Source organism: Neopsephotus bourkii, unplaced genomic scaffold, assembly GCF_033783945.1.
Source record: "Neopsephotus bourkii isolate Nb327-2 ecotype Australia unplaced genomic scaffold, CSIRO-AGI_Nbou_v1 NB_756, whole genome shotgun sequence".
Classification (NCBI taxonomy): Eukaryota; Metazoa; Chordata; class Aves; order Psittaciformes; family Psittacidae; genus Neopsephotus; species Neopsephotus bourkii.
Window position 1 is genome coordinate 2,906,602 of NW_026901254.1, and position 23,787 is coordinate 2,930,388.

General features: G+C 34.2%; 1 protein-coding gene across 2 annotated transcripts in view; it reads left to right on the forward strand.

Annotated features, from left to right (window-relative positions):
• CSMD1 (CUB and Sushi multiple domains 1) overlaps positions 1-23,787 on the forward strand; it is a 1,128,271-nt gene that overhangs the window by 807,736 nt on the left and 296,748 nt on the right. For both annotated transcript variants that reach the window (XM_061354960.1, XM_061354961.1), the window contains exons 11-12: positions 6,331-6,434; positions 13,408-13,520. In XM_061354960.1, coding sequence (XP_061210944.1) covers positions 6,331-6,434; positions 13,408-13,520 — 217 coding nt within the window. The remainder of the gene's footprint in view (positions 1-6,330; positions 6,435-13,407; positions 13,521-23,787) is intronic.

The window sequence follows — 23,787 nt, forward strand, 5'->3', positions numbered from 1 at the left end:
TAATCCTGCTGTGATTAATGGTTTCCCCTATAATGGCTTTGAGTCAAAAGTAGTAACTTGTTTCATAAAGGAATATGAGAAAAATAATGTTTTGCTGCCTTTTCCATTATAAAATCCAATCTCAAGAGTATCAGCTACTCTGTCGCCTTTTCCATTATAAAATCCAATCTCAAGAGTATCAGCTACTCTCATTTCACTTGAGAGGAAAATTAGTCATTAGGTATTCCAAAAACAATTTATGATTTCTAAAGTGGTAACAGTTTTACATATGTTGTTTGCAATATCCAAGATATCTTCATTGAATGCCAAGCAGATTCCTTGGCAGGATGAAAATGTGCATGGATACAATTTTTATTTCCTTTAATAGGTTAAGATAGTGCTGAATCATCTTTATTATCTGGAAAAAAGTAGATTATCTGTAATTGGAAAACATATCTAACTTTGTAAGCTCTTGCTAAAAATTTTATTATCTGGATGCAAAATTTGCCATGAGTGATACTAATGTCATAAATGGAGTTATGCATTTCACTTGCAAGAGAGAAGCAGTAATGTACTTTATTGATAGAAACCAGTGTTCAATGGTAAGCGTAATAGTGTTTTAACAAGATTTGATGGTGAGATACACTTGATTATTTACTGCATACGGGACAGGGTCAGACAAAACTGTTACGGAGACCTGCCCATTGAGTCACAGGGTTCAGAAGGGACCCCTTGCATTCTAAACTGCTTCTCATAGGGGAGTTCAGGTGCACCTGGATCCAGACTTAGTCCCAGACTTGTTCAGCGGTTTATGTGTATATATGCACAATCAGTCCTTTATATCACTTAGCTAGGATTTCAAGGTTTCAGTGCTCTTAACTCCACTTACTGAGTATCTGATGTTCAGCTTGCTGCCATGCAGGAGAGCTGTCGATGGAGCAAGATGACTGACTCATAGTCATATTTGTATACTGACTATAGATGTTAGTTTCTTCCAGAGTTGGTTTGACGGACACCGTGACTAGCATTGTGGTTACGTGGGCACATTGCTCAAATTAGCCTTTGGTTAACTCCCCCAGATCTGTCTTGAGCTGGATGTAGCCATCACAACCAGACTCATCCGTTACACCCTCAACTCGCTGTTATCACTTGAGCAGGGTTACAGGAAGGAAAAGTCAGGTTGCACCACCACAATTATATATACCCATGATTTACATTTGGGCACATTTCATGTAAGATTTCTGGTACAACTGTTGGTCTTAATATTCTGCTGTGTGTAGTATCTTAGGAATGTTGTCAGACACTTGGTATAGCTTGGGCCAGTCTGACCACTGAGGGATATTAGGCAGAACTGTGAAAATAAATAAACAAATCATGTTGTATGTAAGTATAAATACACTTTCAACCTGATAATATGTTATCAAGGTCAGAATTTTTGCTCTTCCTTTCTTACATTGATTAATAATGTTTCAGTTCAGTACATGTTTGAAATTATAGTCACAATTAGTCTACTGCTAAATTGCTTATGATTTTGAATCCATCTTCTCTTTCAATTATACAGTTCTTGGCTCTTGTAGACGAATCTTTTAAATGCTTTTCAGAAAAAATATGAAATACTCTGTGTCCACTTAATGTAAAAAAATCCCACCTTCTTCTCAAATATATATTTAAATAACAATTAATGTAAATCCCATTCTCCACTTGTATTTCATGCAAGCCCAAAGTTGGGTAAACTTTTGTAATAACAACAAAAAATCTCCAACATTCCAGAGTCAGTAATTAAAATAAAAAAGGCAAAAAAACACACCAAAACCAAACAAAACCAACAACAACCACATAGAATCACAGAATAGTTAGGGTTGGAAAGGACCTTAAGATCATCAAGTTCCAACCCCCCTGCCATATACAGAAAACCCCAGCAAAACAACAAACAAACAAAAAAACCCCAACCTTCATTTTTTTTTACTTTTATTTTTTTTACTTTTAACTTTGAATGTGAGTAAAGGTGGAAAGGCTTGTAGAGGAAAGTATAGGTGATGGGCACTGAAAAGAAAATTTGTGGGTTGAGATAAAACCAGTTCAATAGGTAAATCAAAAGCGGCACAAACAAGAAAAGCAAATCAAGGAATTCATTCACAATGTCCCATAAGCAGGCAGGTGTTCAGCCAGCTCCATGACAGTGGAGCTTCACTGTGCCTAATGGTTACTGGAGAAGACAAACGCCAACATTCTGAATGTTCCTCTTCCACTGGATTTTGGGCAAGTCACAGGGACTTTTAAGACTTCAGGGCATATCACTGAAGGAGGAGTGGGCTAGGGAAGCATCACCTTTTGACACTGCTTCTGCAACACGTTCTTTAAGTGAAATAAGTGCTCAAAAATGTGGTTTAAAGCTCTGGTTTAAGCATCTGGCTTGTTTCTTCAAGGTTTTTTTTATTTATTTATCTGAAGACTATAGCAATATTTCCATATTTATGCCTGTAACAATGCCTTCTTTCACTTGCAAGTCCCTTTGAGCATGAGGTGTCTGCAAAAGAAATGACAGAGTTAAAAACATTTGCATGATCATCTTACTTTAAAATTTTAGAGCAGCACAAAGGATGCAAAGCAGAAAAATGCTATTATATTTGAAGCTAATATGTCAATGAAAATGAGCAACCTGCAACAGTTGTAAGCAGCTTTCATCAAAAGTCTTTATAATGAACATATTTTCTATTTATGATTTTAAAACTTCAAATTAAGGATCCTCAATTGTTTCCTTATTCTTCATATATTTTACTGTAGTTTTACTGAGGCAACAAACTGTCTCACTTCATTTTCTGATCTGTAAGAGACAATCCTTCGAAGAGGCTCTGCTTCTTATTTCTTTCTTGTTTATTTTTTTTATAAGATACATTTCCGTTGGCACAGGGGTGCTTTTTTGAAATTGTTCACTTGATCTTCTTATTGTACTGGTAGCTTAGCTCTCTTTTCTTCTCGCATCTTAAAATTTACTGCATTCACTTTTTACTTTGTATTTATTATATTGAACAAATAAATTTCTAACATATTTAAGAAAGAATAACATAGGTCTTAGTAGTGAAAAGAACATACACACCTAGACATTTTAGAAATGTCTCATTGCTATGTTTCTGCAGAAACTGCTTCTTTCAGGAAGAATGCCCATACAGAAATTTCTATTAGTACAACTCTGGTGCTTTCTTTCCCCATTACTTGATATAGCAATGCCAGCAGAAATATAAAATGTGTGAGTGGCTAGGATAAAGGAAAACACTTTGAAGGAAAAAATAATTGTGCGAGACAATTCGTTTGCAGAGCTTCCATATAGGTACCACCTTAGGTGTCTCAGATTTTTAAGCTTTTTGTTTTCACAGTCTGTTTGTCTAATCGTAAGTAATCATTCTGAATTGCTTATAAGGGAATTTTGTCTAGCTCATTTCATAAAGCAAACAGGATCATTCTTCTGTAAGAAGTATAATTGATCATCCAGAAACAACTATAATAGGTTTTGAAGTAATTTTTGTGTTTCAAGTTTTCCATAATGAAAATTAATTATTTATTTTGATCAGTTCAGAGTAGGCATATTTAATGTTGATTATCAGATTAGCATTACTGGGGAGGGATGGGGGGGGGTGTAATTTCAAAGCAACATTAAATCTGGAGAAGCATCTTGAAGCTGCTTTTCTTCACCAGTATATAAATTAGTATTATTTAATCACAGGTATATTCTTGCTGATATTAGGTCAATCCTTATAAGTTTTTCCTATGCTATATACATACCTATATCCATACAAAATGTGTCTTAACGGTCTTTCTCAAAAACGGTCTTTCTCAAAAACAAACAATTCTTCCTCCTGATGATTCCTGTGAAGATTCAGAGCTTTATTACAGAGCAACTAATTTTATCCAAGTATACCTATGTAAGCATTAGTCTCCAACAGATGTATGAGCTCCTCCCATAGTCATTGGAAAGGACAATGTGGCCCACATTCATGTGAGGTGTGACCTGGGTGCCACTTCCTGTTTATTGACTGTAGGAGGAGTCATTATTAGACTGTGTGCTTAATTTTTGCATGGAAAAATTCAGGTTTTGTGAATCAAATGAAAGGAATTTAAGTTAGATCTCTTCACTCTCAACCGCTTGAATGTCTATACTACACATTTAGTGTGTTAGCACAGAATAACAGTGTGGAAGTGAAAATAACAAGATCTTAGTTTAATAGTGTCTAATATTTCCTCACACAATTTTATTTCCCAAAAAGAACCTTTTCTTGTGACAGTTCCTGTATGCTTAACTGGGTCTGTAAATCTTTCATTGATGGTTTATATACAATTACTTTTTTTGTAAGCTATTTTATTATTAAATAAGTGAACATTCACTTTTGTTTTTAAATTGTAATGTAAAAGAGATTGTGATTCTGACCAAATGGAACATATTTAAATAATACATCACAGTATTTTCTCATGGAGTATTCTATGGTTTCCTACCCACATGAAAGAAAAGCTAAATTAAATCACATATATATATTACCAGAAACAACTATGCTTTCATGCTCCTACATATTTTTCTTGCTTTTATTTGGTTTTATTTGTTTTGATTATCTATTGAATTTTTACGTGTTAACCACTGTTCTAATCTAGTAATACTAGAAGGTACATCAGGAGCAGATGGAAATATGTATTAGTTATCTACAGCATATTGCCTGAAATTCTTGTGATTATGGAAACATAACGTAGATAACGCAGTATACTTTATCTCAAAATTTGGCAGGTCTGCAAAATATGATGTGAAGGACCTGTATTAGATCACAATAAAAAACCTCTGGCCTACTGTCAAAAACTATATGTATATATATTTGTGTTCATATTTTTTTTCATAGCTATTGATATCCTAAGACCGTTTATCTTTTCTTTAAACCTCCTTCTCTTTTACCTTTTAATGACAGTAAATATTAACTGCACTTTAAAACATACGAGGTGTCTTAGTCCTGGAGTCAATTTTACCATACTTTTAAATACGTAAACATGCAAATAGCAGGGGTGTATTAAGAAAGGTGGAAGGTATGAAGATATGAAAAGCAAGGCATGAATTTATAGCAAGAGGCAATATATTATCTTAGATCAATGTATATTTTACCAAAAACAAGCTTTTATCTGGGTTAGAAACTGGAGCAACATAGTTCTTCATCTGCTCTAGTAGTTTAAATTCCTTCCTGAAGTTTATGGAAATAGACTTTTCCTTCCAACACAGAGAAATGAGATGTGCTGGCTTCTTTTTAAAATTGAGAAAGTTTAAGCAACTAGCTTAACTTGCTTGCTGCCTTTCTACAGGGCTAAAATCTGAATGAGATTAATTCTACCTTGATCACATAGGAATAAGTGGATGGAAACCCTTGCTTTTCAGCTGTTGCTGCCAAAATAGTAGCATAATATGGTTGATGCAGAAAGACCAAATCCAACCCAAATATTGGTTTTGGCCACAAAATAGAAAAAAAAAACATTAATTGCATTTTCATTCAATGGCTGAAGTTGTGTGAAAGTCTCCCTGGGGGTATCTGCAAAATTTAGTATAATCGTAAAATGAATAATTTTGTGGATAATCACTGTGACTCTTTCTACTTCTATATCAAGTTGCCTGCAGAAATCATGGTTTCAAATTATGAAAGGTACTGTGTACATATGTAAACATAAATATAGCCTGCAACTACTTTTCCCCCGTACAGAACTATAAAAAAGTGCTTAGAAGTGTTCTTTTGTGCTTTCTAAAATTACGGTTTCAGTAAATTAGAAATACTTTTTCAAACAATTCTGAGGGATTTTTAAATTTCTGGGTAATTCATTATTAGATGAAATTAATTGATTGAAATCATAGTTTAGTGTTAGTAATTTATACAAGGAAATGTTTTGCGTTTGTATTTCTGTGCACCAGCCTCCTCCACCTTCTTATGAATTGATAGTTCGTACCTGCCGGGTTTTTATTCAGTAATGCAACAGACAAGAAGATTTTAATTTCATTTCATTACTTCTAGTAATATGCTATTTAATTTTTAAATAATTAATATAATAAAAATGCTGCCTATAAAAGGTTTTCATTAATAAAAATAATTGTGACCAGTTAGAAGTGATTGGCATTTTCAGTATATATGTGGCAAAGACTTCCCTCTTGGTATAAGAAAATACAGAAGTTTTTCCTCTTCTGCTTTTTCTATATGTCTTTCTCAAATCAAATAAGACTAGCCAAAATCATGAATGAGTGCTTCATAATTTGGCTTAAAAAGTAATTTAAGACTAGAATAGATTGAACAACCTGTGAGTATGTTTTTCTATAACTGACTTACTCAATTTCAATAGGTCATAAAGCTTGCTTTTGAAGAGTTTGAACTGGAAAGAGGCTATGATACTCTTACTGTTGGAGATGCTGGGAAAGTTGGTGATACCAGAACAGTGTTGTATGTGTAAGTACAGAATTTCATTTTTTTTTCTTACAATTTCTTGTTATATGCTTTTTCTGGGTCATGAGATATCTATTTTGTTTTTTAATGTTAATGTATGTGCTTTGTTCATATAATGATAGCTTAAAATTCAAGTACTATTCAAGAAAATTAATAGCATCTCTATAGGCTTTTATATCTAACTAAAAAGTGCAGAAAGCTGAGAGCAGGCATAGAAATCTGCTGGATAAAGACAGTATTGAACATACTTGAAAAAATAATCCATCCCGGTTTTATAATGTGAAGGTCTTCTAATTCATATAAATCACTGAAATATTTGTTTCGTAATTGTAACAAATGAGTGCAGTTAACACCCACAGAATTTATTTTAAATTAGAATATTTTCGGATGGACACATCTGAGCACAATAACTTCATTAAACACTTTTGTTTATGGACGTATGATACTCGTTAATAGCTACATTCTGAACTATGGTATCAAAGTGCATAGAACACCCCTAGTTTAATATGGGTTAAAAGCTAAGACTGGCAAATGATTAGATTATTTGCAGGATGTGTGTGTTTCTTGTGTTGCCATAGCAAGTAGCTGCTACTGAGTAGATTGAATTCCATGTTCTGAGTCTATTTCCTGAAAAGAAAATATTGCAGGGGGGTTGGAACTAAATGATCTTAAGGTCCTTTCCAACCCTAACTATTCTAGGATTCTGTGAAAATAAAATAAGAAAAAAATCCTGGTATAAAAGCTTAGACTTTAAGTGAACAAGAAGAGACATGAACTGGAAATGAGAGTTTCAACATCTGTGTTTATTTGTCTTGTATTTTGCAGAGCAGTTACATATTGCAAGAACCTTTCTGGGGATGTTAATTTAACCGCTTGTGACTAATCAAAGGGTTTGCAGTTTCCCTTTTTGTACTAGAATTCATTTTTACTTACAGGGATCCCAAAACACCTTCAAAGTCAAGTTTCTTAAACTTAATAAATTTGGTATGCCAGATTGTTCATTCTGTTTCATAGAATCACAGAATGAATTAGTGGTTTGGGTTAGAAGAGGCCTTAAAATCATCTAGCTCTAAGCTCACTGCTATGGGCAAGGATTCCTTCCACTAGACCAGGTTGGTTTCTCAAAGCTCCATCCAACTAGGCCTTGAACACTTTCAAGGGTGTTTGTTACGTTCTCAGTACTTCAAATATCAAAGTTTGCCTTTTCAAAGTGCATATCAAATAATTTATCAGATTTCTTTTCTATTTGAAAGAATTTAGCCTTTGACTATATATTCCTCATTTATTTTCAAGGACTGCTTAAAATTAAAAAAAATAATAATAAATAAACTAAAATAGTCTTAGCTCATATTAATTCCTATTTTGCTATCTTAAGAAGGCAGCCCCTATAATCATGTCACCTCCTGTAACTATTTTTCACTTCAATAGTATTTTGAAGATATATGTAGCAGATACCCACCTCAGAATCTATCATTGGCATTTCTGGCACTATTATGTTTTTTTCACTAGAGGTGGAGTACTTCCAGTCCTTCCTTCAGTATGATTTTTGTATTAAAACAGTAGCTATCTTATCTTTATTACTCTATAGCCCATCACTTAGGCTTACAGTACAGTGTTGGCCCTTCCATCTGTACTGTAAATTGTATCTTTGATGAAAACTAGGTCTGTGCAATTAAATTTATCTGCCTTTTGGTTGTAAGAGTTTACACATTAGCATTCCCCTGAAAATCATTTCAGAAAGTAAATGATAAATAGCAAGTACAGTGTAAGTATAGGAAGGCCCAAGTGTGAAGCTACCACATCACAATAATTAGTAATGAGTTGAAATTTCTATTGTGACACTCCTTTTAGCAGTTACAAACACTGGATTGTATCATGCATTCTGAAATACCATATCTTTAAACCACATCACAGATATGCTTTATTTCACTTGCTTTTGAGAAAGATCTTCTGTAGAAGAAAAGTAACTTTTCTCATAAAACACTAGATCCACTTGTAGGCTACATTATCACGAGAAAGCTCATAACTAAACGTCATAGTGATTTTTCTTATAAAAATTTTCTATCAATTGGTTTTAGTAACTTCTGTCACATTTAATGAGGTTTCAGCAGCAACTTGCAGTTTTTTATTATGGGAATGAGGTAGCTTATAGCAAAGACTTTTCTGGCTAGGTTTAATTTATTAATTTCTCAGGATCTCTTAAAAATAATATGGCTTCTATACTAAGCAGGTTTCTGTTGGCAGCTTAAATGCCAGTTTCTGCAGAAATTCTACTAAATATCACAGTAGAAATACATGCATTTGATTCTGAAACTTCATAGATTTTGCAATTGAGTTTGAATTAAATATGCAAAAAATATGAATTTCTAAATGTAAACCTAATTTCTAAGTGATTTGAACCATTTCCTTCCATATAAGAATTTAATTTCTGACATACAAGCCTCAGTGCCATGCAAAATTTTCCAGCTTTCAGAAGCTAAGAGCCCTCAAGGTAGCTGGAAGCTCTTTCTGGGTGCTTTATTGTAAGCTTAGTACTCAAATTTTACAATGAGCTTACTTTTGCCACAATGTTTATAAGAAGTCAAACATCCAAGAAACATTGGAAACTGGCTAGTGGTAGGTCAGCAAACAGGGGACTTTTGAATATTTTGTGGGAGCAAGATTGAAGGGAATAAGTAGGCTTACTGATATTGAAAAAGGAAAATAGTATAAAACTATCTAGCTCAAATTTAGGTTTTGGAAAAGATTGGAAAAATAATTAGAAAAAGTATTTTAAGTTCATGCAAATAGCAATGAGATGGTACAAAACCCAATATAATGCAAAGCAAATTATTACAAATCAATTTAATGAATTTCTGGGAGAATGTAGTTGGTATTTTGGGTAGGGATATGGGTTTGTTGCTTTTTGGGGGTTTTGGGTTTGTTTGGTTTTTTTTTAGTTTATTAAGGCAGTCTAATTATAGTATTTTTAGTAAACGTTTTTAAAATCTTATCACCAACAGCTTAATTAAAGGGGATACGTGCACATATTTTACCTTTTTTTCCAATATTTTCCTCTGTAACCCTTACTTGTTGAAAATTTAGCAGTATTGTTTTATGGGCTATTCATGCCAGGATGGTAGTTCCAGAAATACAGCAAATACAACTCACTGAAAAACAGCCTGTATATGTTTAGGCTATAAAGTTTTGACTGCAGTTATTTCTCATAATTAACAAAGTTTGGCTAGAAGCCAGTGACTACCCTTTCAAAACAATTCACTAGAGATAATCATGTATAAGATAAAGATTATCAGTCAGAACATTTTCTGCAGTGCCCAACTTTGTGTTCTTAAATTCCTGTAAATTAAACTAACACTTTGCTTTAGAAAATTTGCTTTGCCTTCAAATGCTCTGCTTTATATTTTTGTTGCATTAAAATGCAATTTCCTTGTTCAAAATTATTTCCTTAAAATATGAATCTTTTAACTTTTCTTGTAAAAAAAAAAACTTGCATGGTTTGGGGTTCCCCCCCCCTGATTCAAAGAAGAAAGTGTAACTTAGTGGTTCAAACCTAGCTGTTTAAGTCAGGTTTTCAAGTACACGAGTGACTGTCCATGACAGTGAAATACTTTTATCAAATCTTACCCATTTCTTCTGGGAAAAATGAAACTGACTGGGGGCTTGGAAAACAATCTACCCTTCCATAACTGGTAAAAAAAGAGCAGGCTACATTTTTAAACTCAAGCATCATTGAATCTGACTTCCTAATATAATTTCCCATTTCACATTGTTTAAAAGGTTTTTCCTTCCAAACACTTTAGAAGTTCAAAAATTTAGGACAGTAAGTTTTTTGTGTTTGTTTTTTAATACTGTATCATTTAGTACTGTTTCATTTAATACTGTTTTTCCCCCCTTATTATCTAGGTAGTTGACATTATTAATATTAAAAGAAAAATATGAAGCCAAGTAAAATTAGGGATTTTTAGCAGTGTTACTGTTTATCTCAGCTTTAACAGTCAAAACTTCAGAGCTTTAGTTAGTGATATGATTGTAATTAAGCACACTAATAGCATAGTGACTTACCTTTGAAGGACAGAACAATACTGTAAAACTGTTTCTTTGAAAGGAGAATAAAACCTGAAGAATGAATAGGGATTTGCTTCAAAGAAGGAAAATATGTTCACAGATTGAAAACTCAAGACGTGTTTATGATTGAATTTTAAAATAAGCTTTAGTTTCATACAGTAGTTTAATGTCACAAAGACGGATATATTGACTTTCTGTGCTTCATTCAGCTGATGTTATTGTTCTGATGCTTCCAAGGCACATTTATTTTAAATATTCTGCACACTAAAAGAACAAGACAAAAAAAAGAAAATGTTGAAAGGATTCAAAACTTTTTCACATTTTGTTCAGTATTCTTCATTTAAAGTATTAATTTCTCTTCAAATTGGAACATTACCGAGTAGTTAACTTTTATAGAAAATAGGTAATGTAGCAGAGGTATTTGAATACATACATACATATATATATATATATATGAAAAGTGCATACTAGAATTTTTTTTACAAAGTCGTAAGAGAAAAGAGGCATAAAGAAGACAGATGTATTTGAAAAACTTATTTCAGAATTGAGGTTTACTTTTATTTTATTGTTATACAAATATATATATGCAGATATTTATATACAAAGAATCCCATACTGCCCATAAAGACTTGTAATTTTAGAGTTCATCTTGTCTATGTTCAGAAATCATCAATATAGGTCTCATACATTAATCGGATTATTGAGTATAAACAGAACTATTTAAACACTTGTTACTTGGTTAGGCAGTAAGTTTACACTTCTAAATAGCCATTGAGAAATTCTTGCAGGAAATCACAGGTTTCAGTTGCCTTCCAATAAATATCCATTATTGTCAAGAGACATCAGTGATTTTTTCTTCATTCCTAAAAAGCTTTAATGTTTTGTTTATAGCAAAGTGCAGAATATGAAGTGTGGCTTAACAGTTATGGCCTGGTATTTTGTTTAAGTGTTTTAACTAGAAAGAGAGGTCAGAAATTAATGGCTATTTCTGTGGTTTCAGAAGGTGATCCCCAGAATATATTTGAACTCTTCTCCTTTTCTTTCTTTATATATCTGTTCCTGCAGGCATCTCCTAAACTACTTTTGTTTATGTAACTCGCTATCTGACAAGGTATCTTCCTTTTATAGGCTGCCTATATTATTCATTTAAATGACGTTCATGCCTTTATCAATGATTATTATTTTATCAGCAAGAGCATATTAATTATTCTGGCTATAGCCTAGCATCATTTTTAATCTGGACAGTTCCTAATTAGTTTGGGAAGCAACTCAAATTTTCAGACTAAGGAGCTGCTTTATGTTCATTCTTACTATTAACACAGGTCAAACTAAACAGCTTAGCTATATATCTGTGTCTTGTCAATGTTCTCACTTATCCAAGCTAAGCTTCATTTGTGTGTTTGCTTATGCTGAGCTATAATAGGTTAAATACTGTCAACTACTTCCTACTAAATGGTAACCAAAAATCTTCTAGATCATATGAGAGCACACTTAACCATTACAGCAACAGTTGGAGGTGGACAGGCAGTAGTAGTTAACAATACCCTGGTCCATTCCACTCAGATGGGATTTCTTTTTTTTTTTTTAAATATTATTGCCAGTATACCAGGGTAAGAAACAAAAATACTGTAGATAGCTGATGTACAGCTTGTTGTTCATAACCTTGATGGGGTAAGGTTTTAGATGCAAGACAGGGAGGATTTCCTGTAACTTGCCTCATGATTCTTCAGTTCTCCCCTTGTTTCTGTTCAGCCTCTCCTTTCATCATGTCATTGCATTAAAGTTGTAGTAGTATTAACATTGGGTTGATTATTTTTAAATAATATGTTTATGGAAAAGTCCAAATACTTGTTTCTGATTTCCTTATAGCTTCTTTCTTGAGAAATTCTGCTTCAGGGACTTGTTATCTCAGTTTGGCATGACATTTGTATTACTTATCTTACATGTATTTGTTTATCTTAGTTAAGGCTGAGAGTTCAAAAACAAAGAATCTAGTATGCGACCAATTCGAACAAAATAAAGTCTACATAAATGAGAGAGTCATGAGGTTTAACTTGTATCAATTACAATTACTGCAGCACCTGTAGTTTCCAGCTCCAAAGTTTCTGATACATGGAGATCTACATGGAGTTCAAGGCAGATGTCCTTTTCTAGTGATATGTTTTCTTTTTGTGTCTGGTAATAGCTTAGGTATATTCTGCAGCCACTTTTTATGTATAGATTTTCCCACTATCATTCAAAACACCACATAGCTATCATCAATCTCTGAACCATGGTATATGGTTCATATACCATACTGGAACTTAATTGCATGGTAGGCATCTTTTCGCATGAATGTAACAGAATCATAGATGTACAAAGGATATTGCCATTAGGTTCTAAGGTTGTATAGTGGGATTCACCAGCTTGCCTTACAAGTATTATGTCAAAATGTAGTTACCACACATTACTGTATGTAAAAAGCAGTTTCCTCTTAAGAGATAGTTGTAGGTTATTTTAATGAAGTAGATGAGTTTCTAGGAAGTTCTTCTGAACACATGTGCTCCACTTTAAAAAAGCATGAAAAAAAAAGCAGTACTAACCTAAACAAGCAAAAACTGTTTAATTCATACAGTCCCTCACATGTGTAATAGCTTAATTACTTAAGGAAATATTTAGGTGTGAACAGCTTTATTAAACGTGTTTAATAATTAAATTGAATTCTGTCATTCAAAATACATTTTTCTAAGACTTCACATTGTTCTAATCGATATAGAATTGTTAATTTTATTTAAAAGCAGCTGACAGAACACTAGGGTAATATACTGTAAATATGCTAAATATTAAGTTTAAAAAGCTGGGGTTTTTTTTTGGTGCTAATAGTAGTAATTTATGCCTCTGCAAATGACTTTGCAATTTATCCTACATACAGACTCACTGGATCTAGTGTTCCTGATCTTATTGTGAGCATGAGCAACCAGATGTGGCTTCATTTACAATCTGATGACAGCATTGGCTCACCAGGATTCAAAGCTGTTTATCAAGGTACGAACTCAATTAACTGCTACAAACACATATTGTAAGTTCATTCATTACATCCCAACAAATTTATTTTGAGTAGGCATTTAACCCTTTCACAGATTGTGAGTTTTGGTAACGTCTCTATTGTTAATTAATGGATAATTAAAAAGAAGCTGAAGTAAAAATGAAAGTTACTGTTCTAATGCATTCTGCTTGAAGGTCAGTACAAACTACAAATTAGTACCATATTTGAAAAACTGAAAATGGTACATTCTGCTAACCTATGTAATTGCTTATATTGGATGTTATTTGAAAGTTACAGTTTTCTCCAGTTTTCTCAAACTTTAATAGGGTAATTACAAAATTTATTTTCATGCCTCTCCAAGAATCATCATAGAGCTAACTCAAAATTAGCACATAACAAAACCAGCAGAACAAATATATTGGGTATGACTGTGGAAATTTAACCCCCACAAAAGTGACCTAAATTACATTAGCATCATTTGTGTTGCTTCTGCCTCAAAGAGATGAGAACCTTGGCAACGTAAGTATCTTTAATTTCACTTGACTGTGAGCTTCAGTTTAATACTTTCTGAACCTGTTTCATTCTAGTAAAAAATGCCTGATACCTGTTATTTTTTATGTATATATTGATATTTCCCATTTTAATAGGTTACATAGACCAGCAGCTAGAAAGAGCTTTTGGTTATTAATATATGCATATTAACATATGGTATCACTAATGTTAATTAGTTCACCTTAAGGATAAAGACGAGAATAATTAATACTATTGTCATGAGTTTCTTATAGGCACATACAGTGAAAATGATTTTAGTAATTTTGACAATATTACTTTCATGTAAATAATGCTGCAAAACATTCAGAGACTGTTCAGTAACTGAAAGTAATTGAATTAGAACAGTGGGAGTTCGCCCTAAATGTTTTCCATGAAATGAAACATCCTATGTAAATGTTTGATTTCACCTGTAGTTATCTTGCTGTTTCAACACCAAAACAGACATAATAGTGAAAAGTTATGTAGATGTTAGCTTCAAGTTTATGAAACTATACATTTATTCTACTAAAGACATTGACAGGCTTGCCTGTCGTGGTTTAACCCCACCCAGACAGCTTGTTACCCACTCTCCCCCCTTTCTTGCCCTCCCTTTACTCCTGGAGGGACGGAGAGGGGAATCAGAAAGAATGCAACTCCCACGGGTTGAGATAAGAACAGTTTAGTAACTAAGTTATAACACAAATCACTACTGCTACCACCAATAATAGTTATGATAAAAGAAATAACAAGGGAAGAGAATACCACACCCCATCACCAGGCGATCGATAACTCGCCCCCCCTCAGCCCGACCAAGCACCGACCGATACCTCCTCCAACCCTGCACTCTAGCCCTTCGGGCTAACTCTTCAGTTACATCCAGGGCATGACGTGCTGTGGTATGGAATACCTCTTTGGTCAGTTTGGGCCAGGTGTCCTGTCTCTGCTTCCTCCCAGCTTCCCTCCTCCCTGGCAGAGCATGAGGCTCACAAAGGCCTTGGCCAAACCAAAACATCATTTTTATCAGCTCTGTTCCCAGCCCGAAAGTCAAAACACAGCACTGCACCAGCTACCAAGAAGGAGAAAAAATGACTGCTGCTGCTAAACCCAGGACAGCAGGTTTTTATAATTGGTGTCTGTTGGCATATTGTGAACTCTAATGATGAAAGGAACAAGAAGGGGAAATGCTTCCCAGTGGTCAGCCAGTTTTGGTTCTCCACACCAGTAGCCTTCTATAGGTGGTTTCTCCATTAAAACAGGTGGTGGTGATTAGGGTTATATTTTCACCATGATTTTTGCCTGGTACTGTATACTTTTCTTTGGATTCACTCAAACTCACCTTTGGTTATTCCCACTCATGGTATTGATTGGAGTGTGCAAATTAGGTCAAGTGTTCTACACTCCTATGTTGTTAAGTTTCTGTGTACACATATTGTTTGATAATATTTACTAAGTAAATTACTGTTACCTATTTTTATGTACCATGTTTTGGTTTTCTTTAATGTGAACTGAAATCTACAAAACAAGAAGTAAGGATTGGGGAAGAAAGATGTAATTATCATGAGGGTTGCAGTCACTTCCCATGAGAATCCTCCATAGTAACACTAATGGGATTTGCAGGTCCGTGGCCATGAGAGTATCAGAACAACAAGTAAAAAGTACCATCACAGAGGCTTCTTAGACATTAAAACAATTGTTTAAGTGAGATGTTATGGTGATTTGACTAAAAAGCAGATGCAGACCCATAGAATTACTCTGGCTAAGACTTTAAGGTATCTTAAGGCAATGTACAACACATTCAGCCTGTGCAGTTACATAGCTCAAGTATGTTATAAAGCCCAAGGGCAATGACATATTCTTTATCTAAGTTAATCCCACCCCTTCTCACACCTTCTTTCAAGGTCCCATCTTTTTTACTTGTATCATTTCTAGGGACCATGTTTATTAAGATAATAATCCATTTGTGAATTACATAAAATAGAAATAGTGAATATATAATAGAAGAAGTGTACTGGGTAAAGTTACCTGTCTGACACAGCATTTTCTCCTCAATCCACAATTACAAAATTTATGTCTTCGTATGTCTATGGAAAAGTTAAAAAAAAAACAAAACAACATCTCTCTGCTAATTTATTTTTCTGCTATCATTTTTCTTTCTAAAAACATCTGTTTTTATTTCTGTATTTGTCTGACACTTCTTACTTCTTGGGACTGCCTGAAAGCACCTGAAGTAGACATTGAAATTAGCATTAGTAGTGGTATCTCGTATAGGAAGTATATTGTTATCATTTGATGGTTGGATTCTGGCTTTCAGTTTGGTTTTATAGACAACTGTGAGGCAGTCTGTGGTTTTGTAATGTTGGAAATTAATTTCAGAATTGTGAAATGCTTACAGTCTCAGAAGTGTTAGTGAATGTCTTAATATGAAGGTGAGCTATAACTTTCTGTTATATATGTCACATCTCAATGTTCTTGTTAATTTTATTAGAAATTTTTCATCTTTTTTACTGTTGACAAAACTTTTATCCGTTTGCTCTCTCAGCATGTCTCCTGCTTTAGGCCAAGTGTAAATCTTAAAGCTCTATCCTATCACAAGATAACTTAATGATTCTGCTTCCCCTTTGTCTGACAGTCAAAGAACCTGTCAGAAACTAGAATCTCATTTTAATGATGATTAAAGTTCATGGATTGCGACATGTGACCTCAAAGACACTGTCTTTGTGATTGCAGTTAGCTAAAAAGAAGCGAACTGCAGGCTTTGATGGCTTACACATGGTCCATGGAGACAAAATAAAGGACATCTTTATTTGAATCTTTTTTACCAAAAAGTCTGAGTTTTGCCCAGAATTGGAAAATTACTCTTCACCGTCTTGGGCAATATTTTACAATTGACTGACTGAATCTATTACAGTAGAAGCAACTTTTATATTAATATTTTCAAAGTGACAAAGATTGATTTCAGTTTACAGAAAATTGTTCATTTAGCTGAGTTTTGTCCTACTTTAATTATGAAATAGCAAAGCATTTTGATAATGCAATTCTCTGGTCCTATTTTAATATGTTCACCTAAAAATGCCATGAAATGATGCCTGCAAATGAACTGATACTCATCACAGATTTCGTATGAGTAGTAAATTTAATTCTGCTCACAGTTTGCCTTAGGGATTAAGGGTGGAACAATTTATTCTGTATTCTTATGCCTCTTCTTTGGCTAACCTTCAGAAACATCCTAATGTCAGATATGTGTAGTGCTGTCTATAGTCTTATTACTAAAATGTCTTAATTTTGAATCGAGTTAATACTTTTCTTAAAAAGCTATTCCTTAGGCTGTATCTAAAAGTCCTTAGTTTTCTGTTGTCCTGTTTCCCCAGACATCTTATCAGAGTAGTTTAATACGTTTCTGGAAGTTTTCTCTGAAAGCAGCTACAGTTTTTGTAAAAAGGCCATAAATTTAAACTGTTCTGTCCTTGAAGAAAATGTTATATTGTAATACTACACTTACGTACCTGAAAGGATCTATGCTGAAATCCTCTTTACATCATAATCTATAACCATTTTCCTTATTGAAGCCAGCATGACCAGGTGTCACGCCACATATCATCGTCAAGTAAAGAGAAGGAAAGCAAAATATGCTATATACATGGTTATTTTTGCTAAATGGGATGATGTCTTCTGCTAAAAACACAGAGAAATTGGTGACACGATGTATTTCATAGGTGAGATTTTATGATAAAAAAGCTCTTAACATTTCTCAGTGAATACATGTGTATGTAGCTACTTGGGTAGAGAGGACTGTGTTAAACATAAAATTCTCAACCAAAACAAATAAGAACTAGATTTATTCAGAGTGAAAAAATAGCAAATTTACGCTGTCATTAAGACAGTTTTCAGAATTTCAGCAACAGGCATGTTTAGAAAGTACAGGAATTAAAAGGCTAGACTTTAAGTTTTAGTTATGTCCCTAATATTTTTTCTTTTACTTGGCTAGTAAGGTTATGAAAGACTTCCATGTATTTACTCATATATCACCTCCTGGCTATATGGTAATTTTGTTGAAGATTATTGCCAGTCTCCCTTGTTGAAGTCACTTTAGTCTGATAAGTGTTAAATATACTTTAGAGCAGAGCCTGGTATTTTCTGAGCACTCTGATCAAATTGGTGTAGGTTCAGCCGAAGTACTTATTTTAAATAAGGAAACTATTTATTGAAAATTTTTTTTTTTTTTTGCTAAAGCTCTTAACTTAAATTCCATTCCTGCCATGCAATGACTGTAAATCCTGATCTATCTATCTATCTATTGCTGTATGTATAAAGAACAACATGACCCATATACTTAAATATAACATGCATAAGGTGCAATCCTAAGGATAAAAACAATACTAATATCAGCATACCACTATTTTGAGGTCATAGGTTAATCTTGTAACAGATAAATTACTTTTCTACCAATGATATACTAAGAGTATATTTTTATAAGGCAACTTTTCTTGCAGTTTGTTGTTGGTCATGGGTTGAAGCGGGATTTATTTTTTTTTTATATATGGCAGGTAAAGATTTTTTCATTAAAGTTATTTTTTAATCACACATTTTAGTATTATTATTATTAGTTTGCTTCTTGGGCTGCATTTCTGCATTTTGCTTGTGTTTTGATGGCAAGTGAAGACCACTCATGCCCCAGATTGCCCAACAACTTAAGATCCTATGTATTTAGGCAGATCTGAATCAAGAGAAAGATTTGGTTTATGCCATATCTTAATATAGATCCAAGCATATATTTAACTGTTACATGGATGAGATGGACATAGCCATTGCTGTGCATACCCAGGTCAGGATAATGTAATATGGTAATATGACATTATGCCTTGTAACAATAGCAGACAGCGAGGTCAGTTCAAGAACTTGGTGCTGAACACTTTCCTCATAGAGTGTGGAGTCACAGCTAAAAAAACAAATGGTAAGGTGTATACTGTTTCTGAGTTTGCCTTATTTCACTGATGTCATGGATGTACTGCATCTACAAATGGGTGTATTGCACCTACAAATAGGTGCTCTATGGCTGTGAAGGTCGAAGGAGGATTGTGAAGCCAACTTGATCATTAAGCTGCTTCAATGCTTGTGTTCTCATCAGCTGTACCACACTGACATAGAAACAGATGACAGTCAGCTTCAACTTTTGGGTGTGAATGTTTTAGAATTTTATTAAAGCTTGAAATTTTTCTCTATTCAAGCCTTTAAACCTGTCAGCCTGACAAAAATATTTTACTCTTTTGACTTCCAGACTTCTTGATAACCAGTATAACATCTCTTTCGTAACCCGTTTAGAACTCACCTTTTTATTTTTGCTTTTTCATGATTATATAAACTAATGAAGTTATTTCATAACTGTATTACAAAAGAAATCTGGTGACTCAGTGATATAATCCTGGGCATTTTATGTAAATTGAAGTTATTAGGAATTCTTGGGAGACATCAGGAAGTATATCAGCCCCTGCAAGCATCTGAAAATGTCAAGTTTACAACCTTAATCTGTACTGATCCTCAACTGAACACTAAAGCTTTAAGCTCTTTGTTATGATGATGTTTCGAAGAAGATTCTTCTTTCCTCCTGAGGCTAGTAGAAAAATATTTTTAAAACATTTCCGTTGCTCAGAGAAATGTCAATTGTCTTTTTGCATACAGTTATAGTACTTAATAAAACTTGAATTGGTGCAGATTTTACAAACACACAATTTGCTTATAAATGTTCTTACACTACCAATATTGTTATAGTATTTTGTTAATGCTTGGAGATTTGCTAAAATGTGAGCTGAAAGAAATTAATGGAATTACACTTTTTTAAACCCCTCACTATTAGACATGCATTCAGAGTAATCATTATGTACAGTGTAATGCTTGGAAAGACCACAACTCATGATTATTGCAAGAAAAATGAGTTTCCTATTTTGCTTGAAGCTTTCATCTCCCTTTCATCTATTGTATGTATACTAAGTTTTCTTTTTATATTTTGTTCCTATGTATTGCAATTCAGACATTCTTTAAGTGTGTGCTTTTGGAGGACAGGCAATAAATACATTTCATATTCTATGTGAATATTTTCATATGGTAAAGCTATTTGGTTCTGTCGAGAACTGTCAAGAGATTTTCACCATAATACTGTATGAATGAATCTGTAGTGCCATACAATGCAGTTTAGTTCTGTAGATGGGCAAATGTCAGTCAATTTACAGCACAACATATTATCCCTTCTTTTTCAGATAAGGAAGCTGTCCTATATTGTTATCTGTTCTTTTTAGAGGATATTGTTCAGTTATGCCTACAGCAGGCATTTCTAAATGTCATCATCCCTGAGTTTTCTTTCAAAGAATAAATAATATCATCAGCGGGTGACTAATAGAATGAAAAGAGGCATGCTAAGTTACTGATAATTACAGCAACAGTTTCAAAGTACTTTTAATAGTGGAGAGTATCTTTGCCTTAGTTTCGTATAAGAGTTGGCGTGGCAGACAGAACCCACCTTCCATCTGGAAAATAGGAATGGACTTGAGGAACACATCATGATGGTGTGCTTTAATTGACTGTGTTGCATATTTATATATGAGCAGGCTATAGTGGGTAAGATCAAATTTCCATCTGTGCCACTATTGTTTATTAAGTGACAGCAAACAACAAGGGTTTAAGTGAAGAGTGTGATGAGGAGTAAGCAAGCAATGCGCATAACTTCTCCCTTCTAAATTAAGAAAATGAGAAAGCTAGAAAGTCCAGATTGAGTACAGGTTTGTTAAGTAAGTGCCTTTTATGCCTTTGAATTTTTATATTAATTGCATATCTCTGTTTCTTATGTTGTTTTTATAAGAGTTGGTTTCCGTCTTCAATCAGGTTTTGATATCATTATGTTCAATTATGCTCCACAAATATACAATTAATCTGTTACTCATCTCAATAAGTATAAAGATTAACATATACCTGTTCGGTTTTAGTATTTAAGGAGTGTATTAGCCTCACTCACTGTAAACTTTAATGTAATGTGTTCATTTATGCTAATAATGGAGAACTTTAATATGCTGGCAAAGAACACATACATTAAAAACAGTGTGGTTTACAGACCAGATATCTCTGTACATTTTCTGATTTAATTTAGGACTATGTTTATAAATATGCTTCAATATTTAAACTTCGGAATTTAAAAAGTTAAAAATAAATCTAAGCACTCCCAGTGTTTAAAATTTGTTTAGGTATTCTTTCCTAGTTATATGGCATGACTGGGGTGCCCTCTCCCTTCCCCTCTACATTGAAGTTGTGTCTGACTGATTAAGCATAGGTGCGTTCTTATCATTTCAGTGATTGACTTAAAACATTGTAAATTGAAACCCTTTTTTTTTTGCCTTGTTGTGTAAGACTGATATACATTGGAACAGTAATGTTGTCTTTGAATAAAAGAGAATTGTTATAGAATCATAGAATAGTTAGGGTTCGAAAGGACCTTAAGATCATCAAGTTCCAACCCCTCTGCCATGGGCAGGGACACCTCACACTAAACCATGTCACCCGAGGCTCTGTCCAACACGGCCTTGAGCATCACCAGGGATGGAGCACTCACAACTTCCTAGGGCAACCCATTCCAGTGTCTCACCAACCTTACAGTAAAGAACTTCTTCCTTATATCCCGTTACCCCTTGTCCTGTTACTACAGTCCCTAATAAAGAGGCCCTCTCCAGCATCCCTATAGACCCCCTTCAGATGCTGGAAGGCTGCTATGAGGTCTCCATGCAGCCTTATGTTCTCCAGGATGAACAGCCCCAACTTTCTCAGCCTATCTTCATACAGGAGGTGCTCCAGCCCTCTGATCATCCTCGTGGCCCTCCTCTTTACTTGTTCCAATAGTTCCATGTTCTTTTTATGTTGAGGACACCAGAACTGAACACAATACTCCAGGTGAGGTCTCATGAGAGCAGAGTAGAGGGGCAGGATCACCTCCTTCAACCTGCTGGTCACACTCCTTTTGATGCAGCCCAGGATACGGTTGGCTTTCTGGGCTGCAAGCACACACTGATGGCAGATCATGTTCAATTTCTCATTGCGACCCCCAAGTCCTTCTCCACAGGGCTGCTCTGAATCTCTTCTCTGCCCAACCTGCAGCTGTGCCTGGGATTGCTCTGATCCAGGTGTAGGACCTTGCACTTGGCATGGTTAAACTTCATGAGGTTGGCATCAGCCCACCTCACAAGCGTGTTGAGATCCCTCTGATTGGCATTCCTTCCCTCCAGCGTATCAACCAAACCACACTGCTTGGTATCATCACAAACTTGCTGAGGGTGCAGTCAATCCCACTGTCCATGTCACCAACAAAGATGTTGAACAAGACCAGTCCCAATGCAGATCCCTGAGGGACACCACTCACCGAGGGACACCACAGGGAGTCCTCTTTTACTATGTTATTAATATTATGTTTTACCTCAGCCAGTCAAGATCATTATTCTAGTCAAACTTTTTGGGGAAGTAGTTTCACATCATAATTAAGCACATTTCATGTAGAAAACAGCTCATCCATTTATTTTTTTTTTTATTATAGGAAAATAAAATGCTATTCATCTTTCCATCCAGGTTAACTATTCAGTATGTTTGACTATAACATAAATGTTGTTTCCAGATCCTAATTAAACTTTAATTAAAGGTTTACCGTGGCCATATTTTTAAAAAGCTTTAGTAACATTTGATGATATTTCTTAAATACTAAATAACAAGAAATTTTTAAGAATAAAACTGGCATTTTCTAGTAATATTCTAACAAGATATATATGAGAACTAAGTGTAAGCATTAGCTGATTTGGGAGGAGGGTATATGGTTTTTACCTCTGTTAGCTGTTCCTTTGTACTTTAATCCTTCCACTGGAAAATAAGCGAAAACCAAACCAACAAGAACAAGAAAACCGACCAACCAAACAACCCCATCAGCTCCCAAAACAAAGGAAAACAACAAACAAACCTCACAAAACAACAAAAGAAAAGAAAACTGAGTAGAATTGTATCTGTATTTTTTAAACATGAATTCCAGTCTTTGTTTCTTAGCAGGTGCAGCTCAGTTGAAAATGTGATAGAACAACTCAATCATTTTAAGCAAATGGAAACTTGCAATAGTATTTTACCAGTTAAAGTTTTCTCCCTTTGCTTTCTTTTGGTACATTTTTTTTAATACAGAAAATGCCACAGTGTATGCACCATGAACTTAGCTCTTCTAAGCCAAAATAATTCTGGTTTGCCAGTTTCCCTTATATAAGAAAGTGGTGAAATATGCAGAATGTCATGTTAAAATCCACAACTAGATATTTATTTGCATTCTTAAACATCCTTCATCATTTGCAAACTTTCTGCATGATAGTCTGAAAGGAAGATGCGTCACAGCTAGACAACACATAGGATGTTTTTAGGGTTGTATTTTGGTTTTGTTTTTTTTCTTTTAGTAATACTATGAAAAAAAAACATTTTTGTGACTGTTTTTTGTATTTCTTCAGTAGAAAGATCAAGCCATGGAATTATATTACCCTTTAGTTTTGAAGCCTTTTGATGCACTACACCTGCACTCTGGTTATAAAAATCAAACACTTGATTTTAAATGAGCAATAAGTCAGGCTTTCATATTGCTTCCCCAGTGATGCCACTTAGTTTAAATTTTATTTTCCTGTCTATGTTGCTTTAAGTAACCATCCTTTCTGTAGCAGTAATGAAAGGATTGTTTAAATG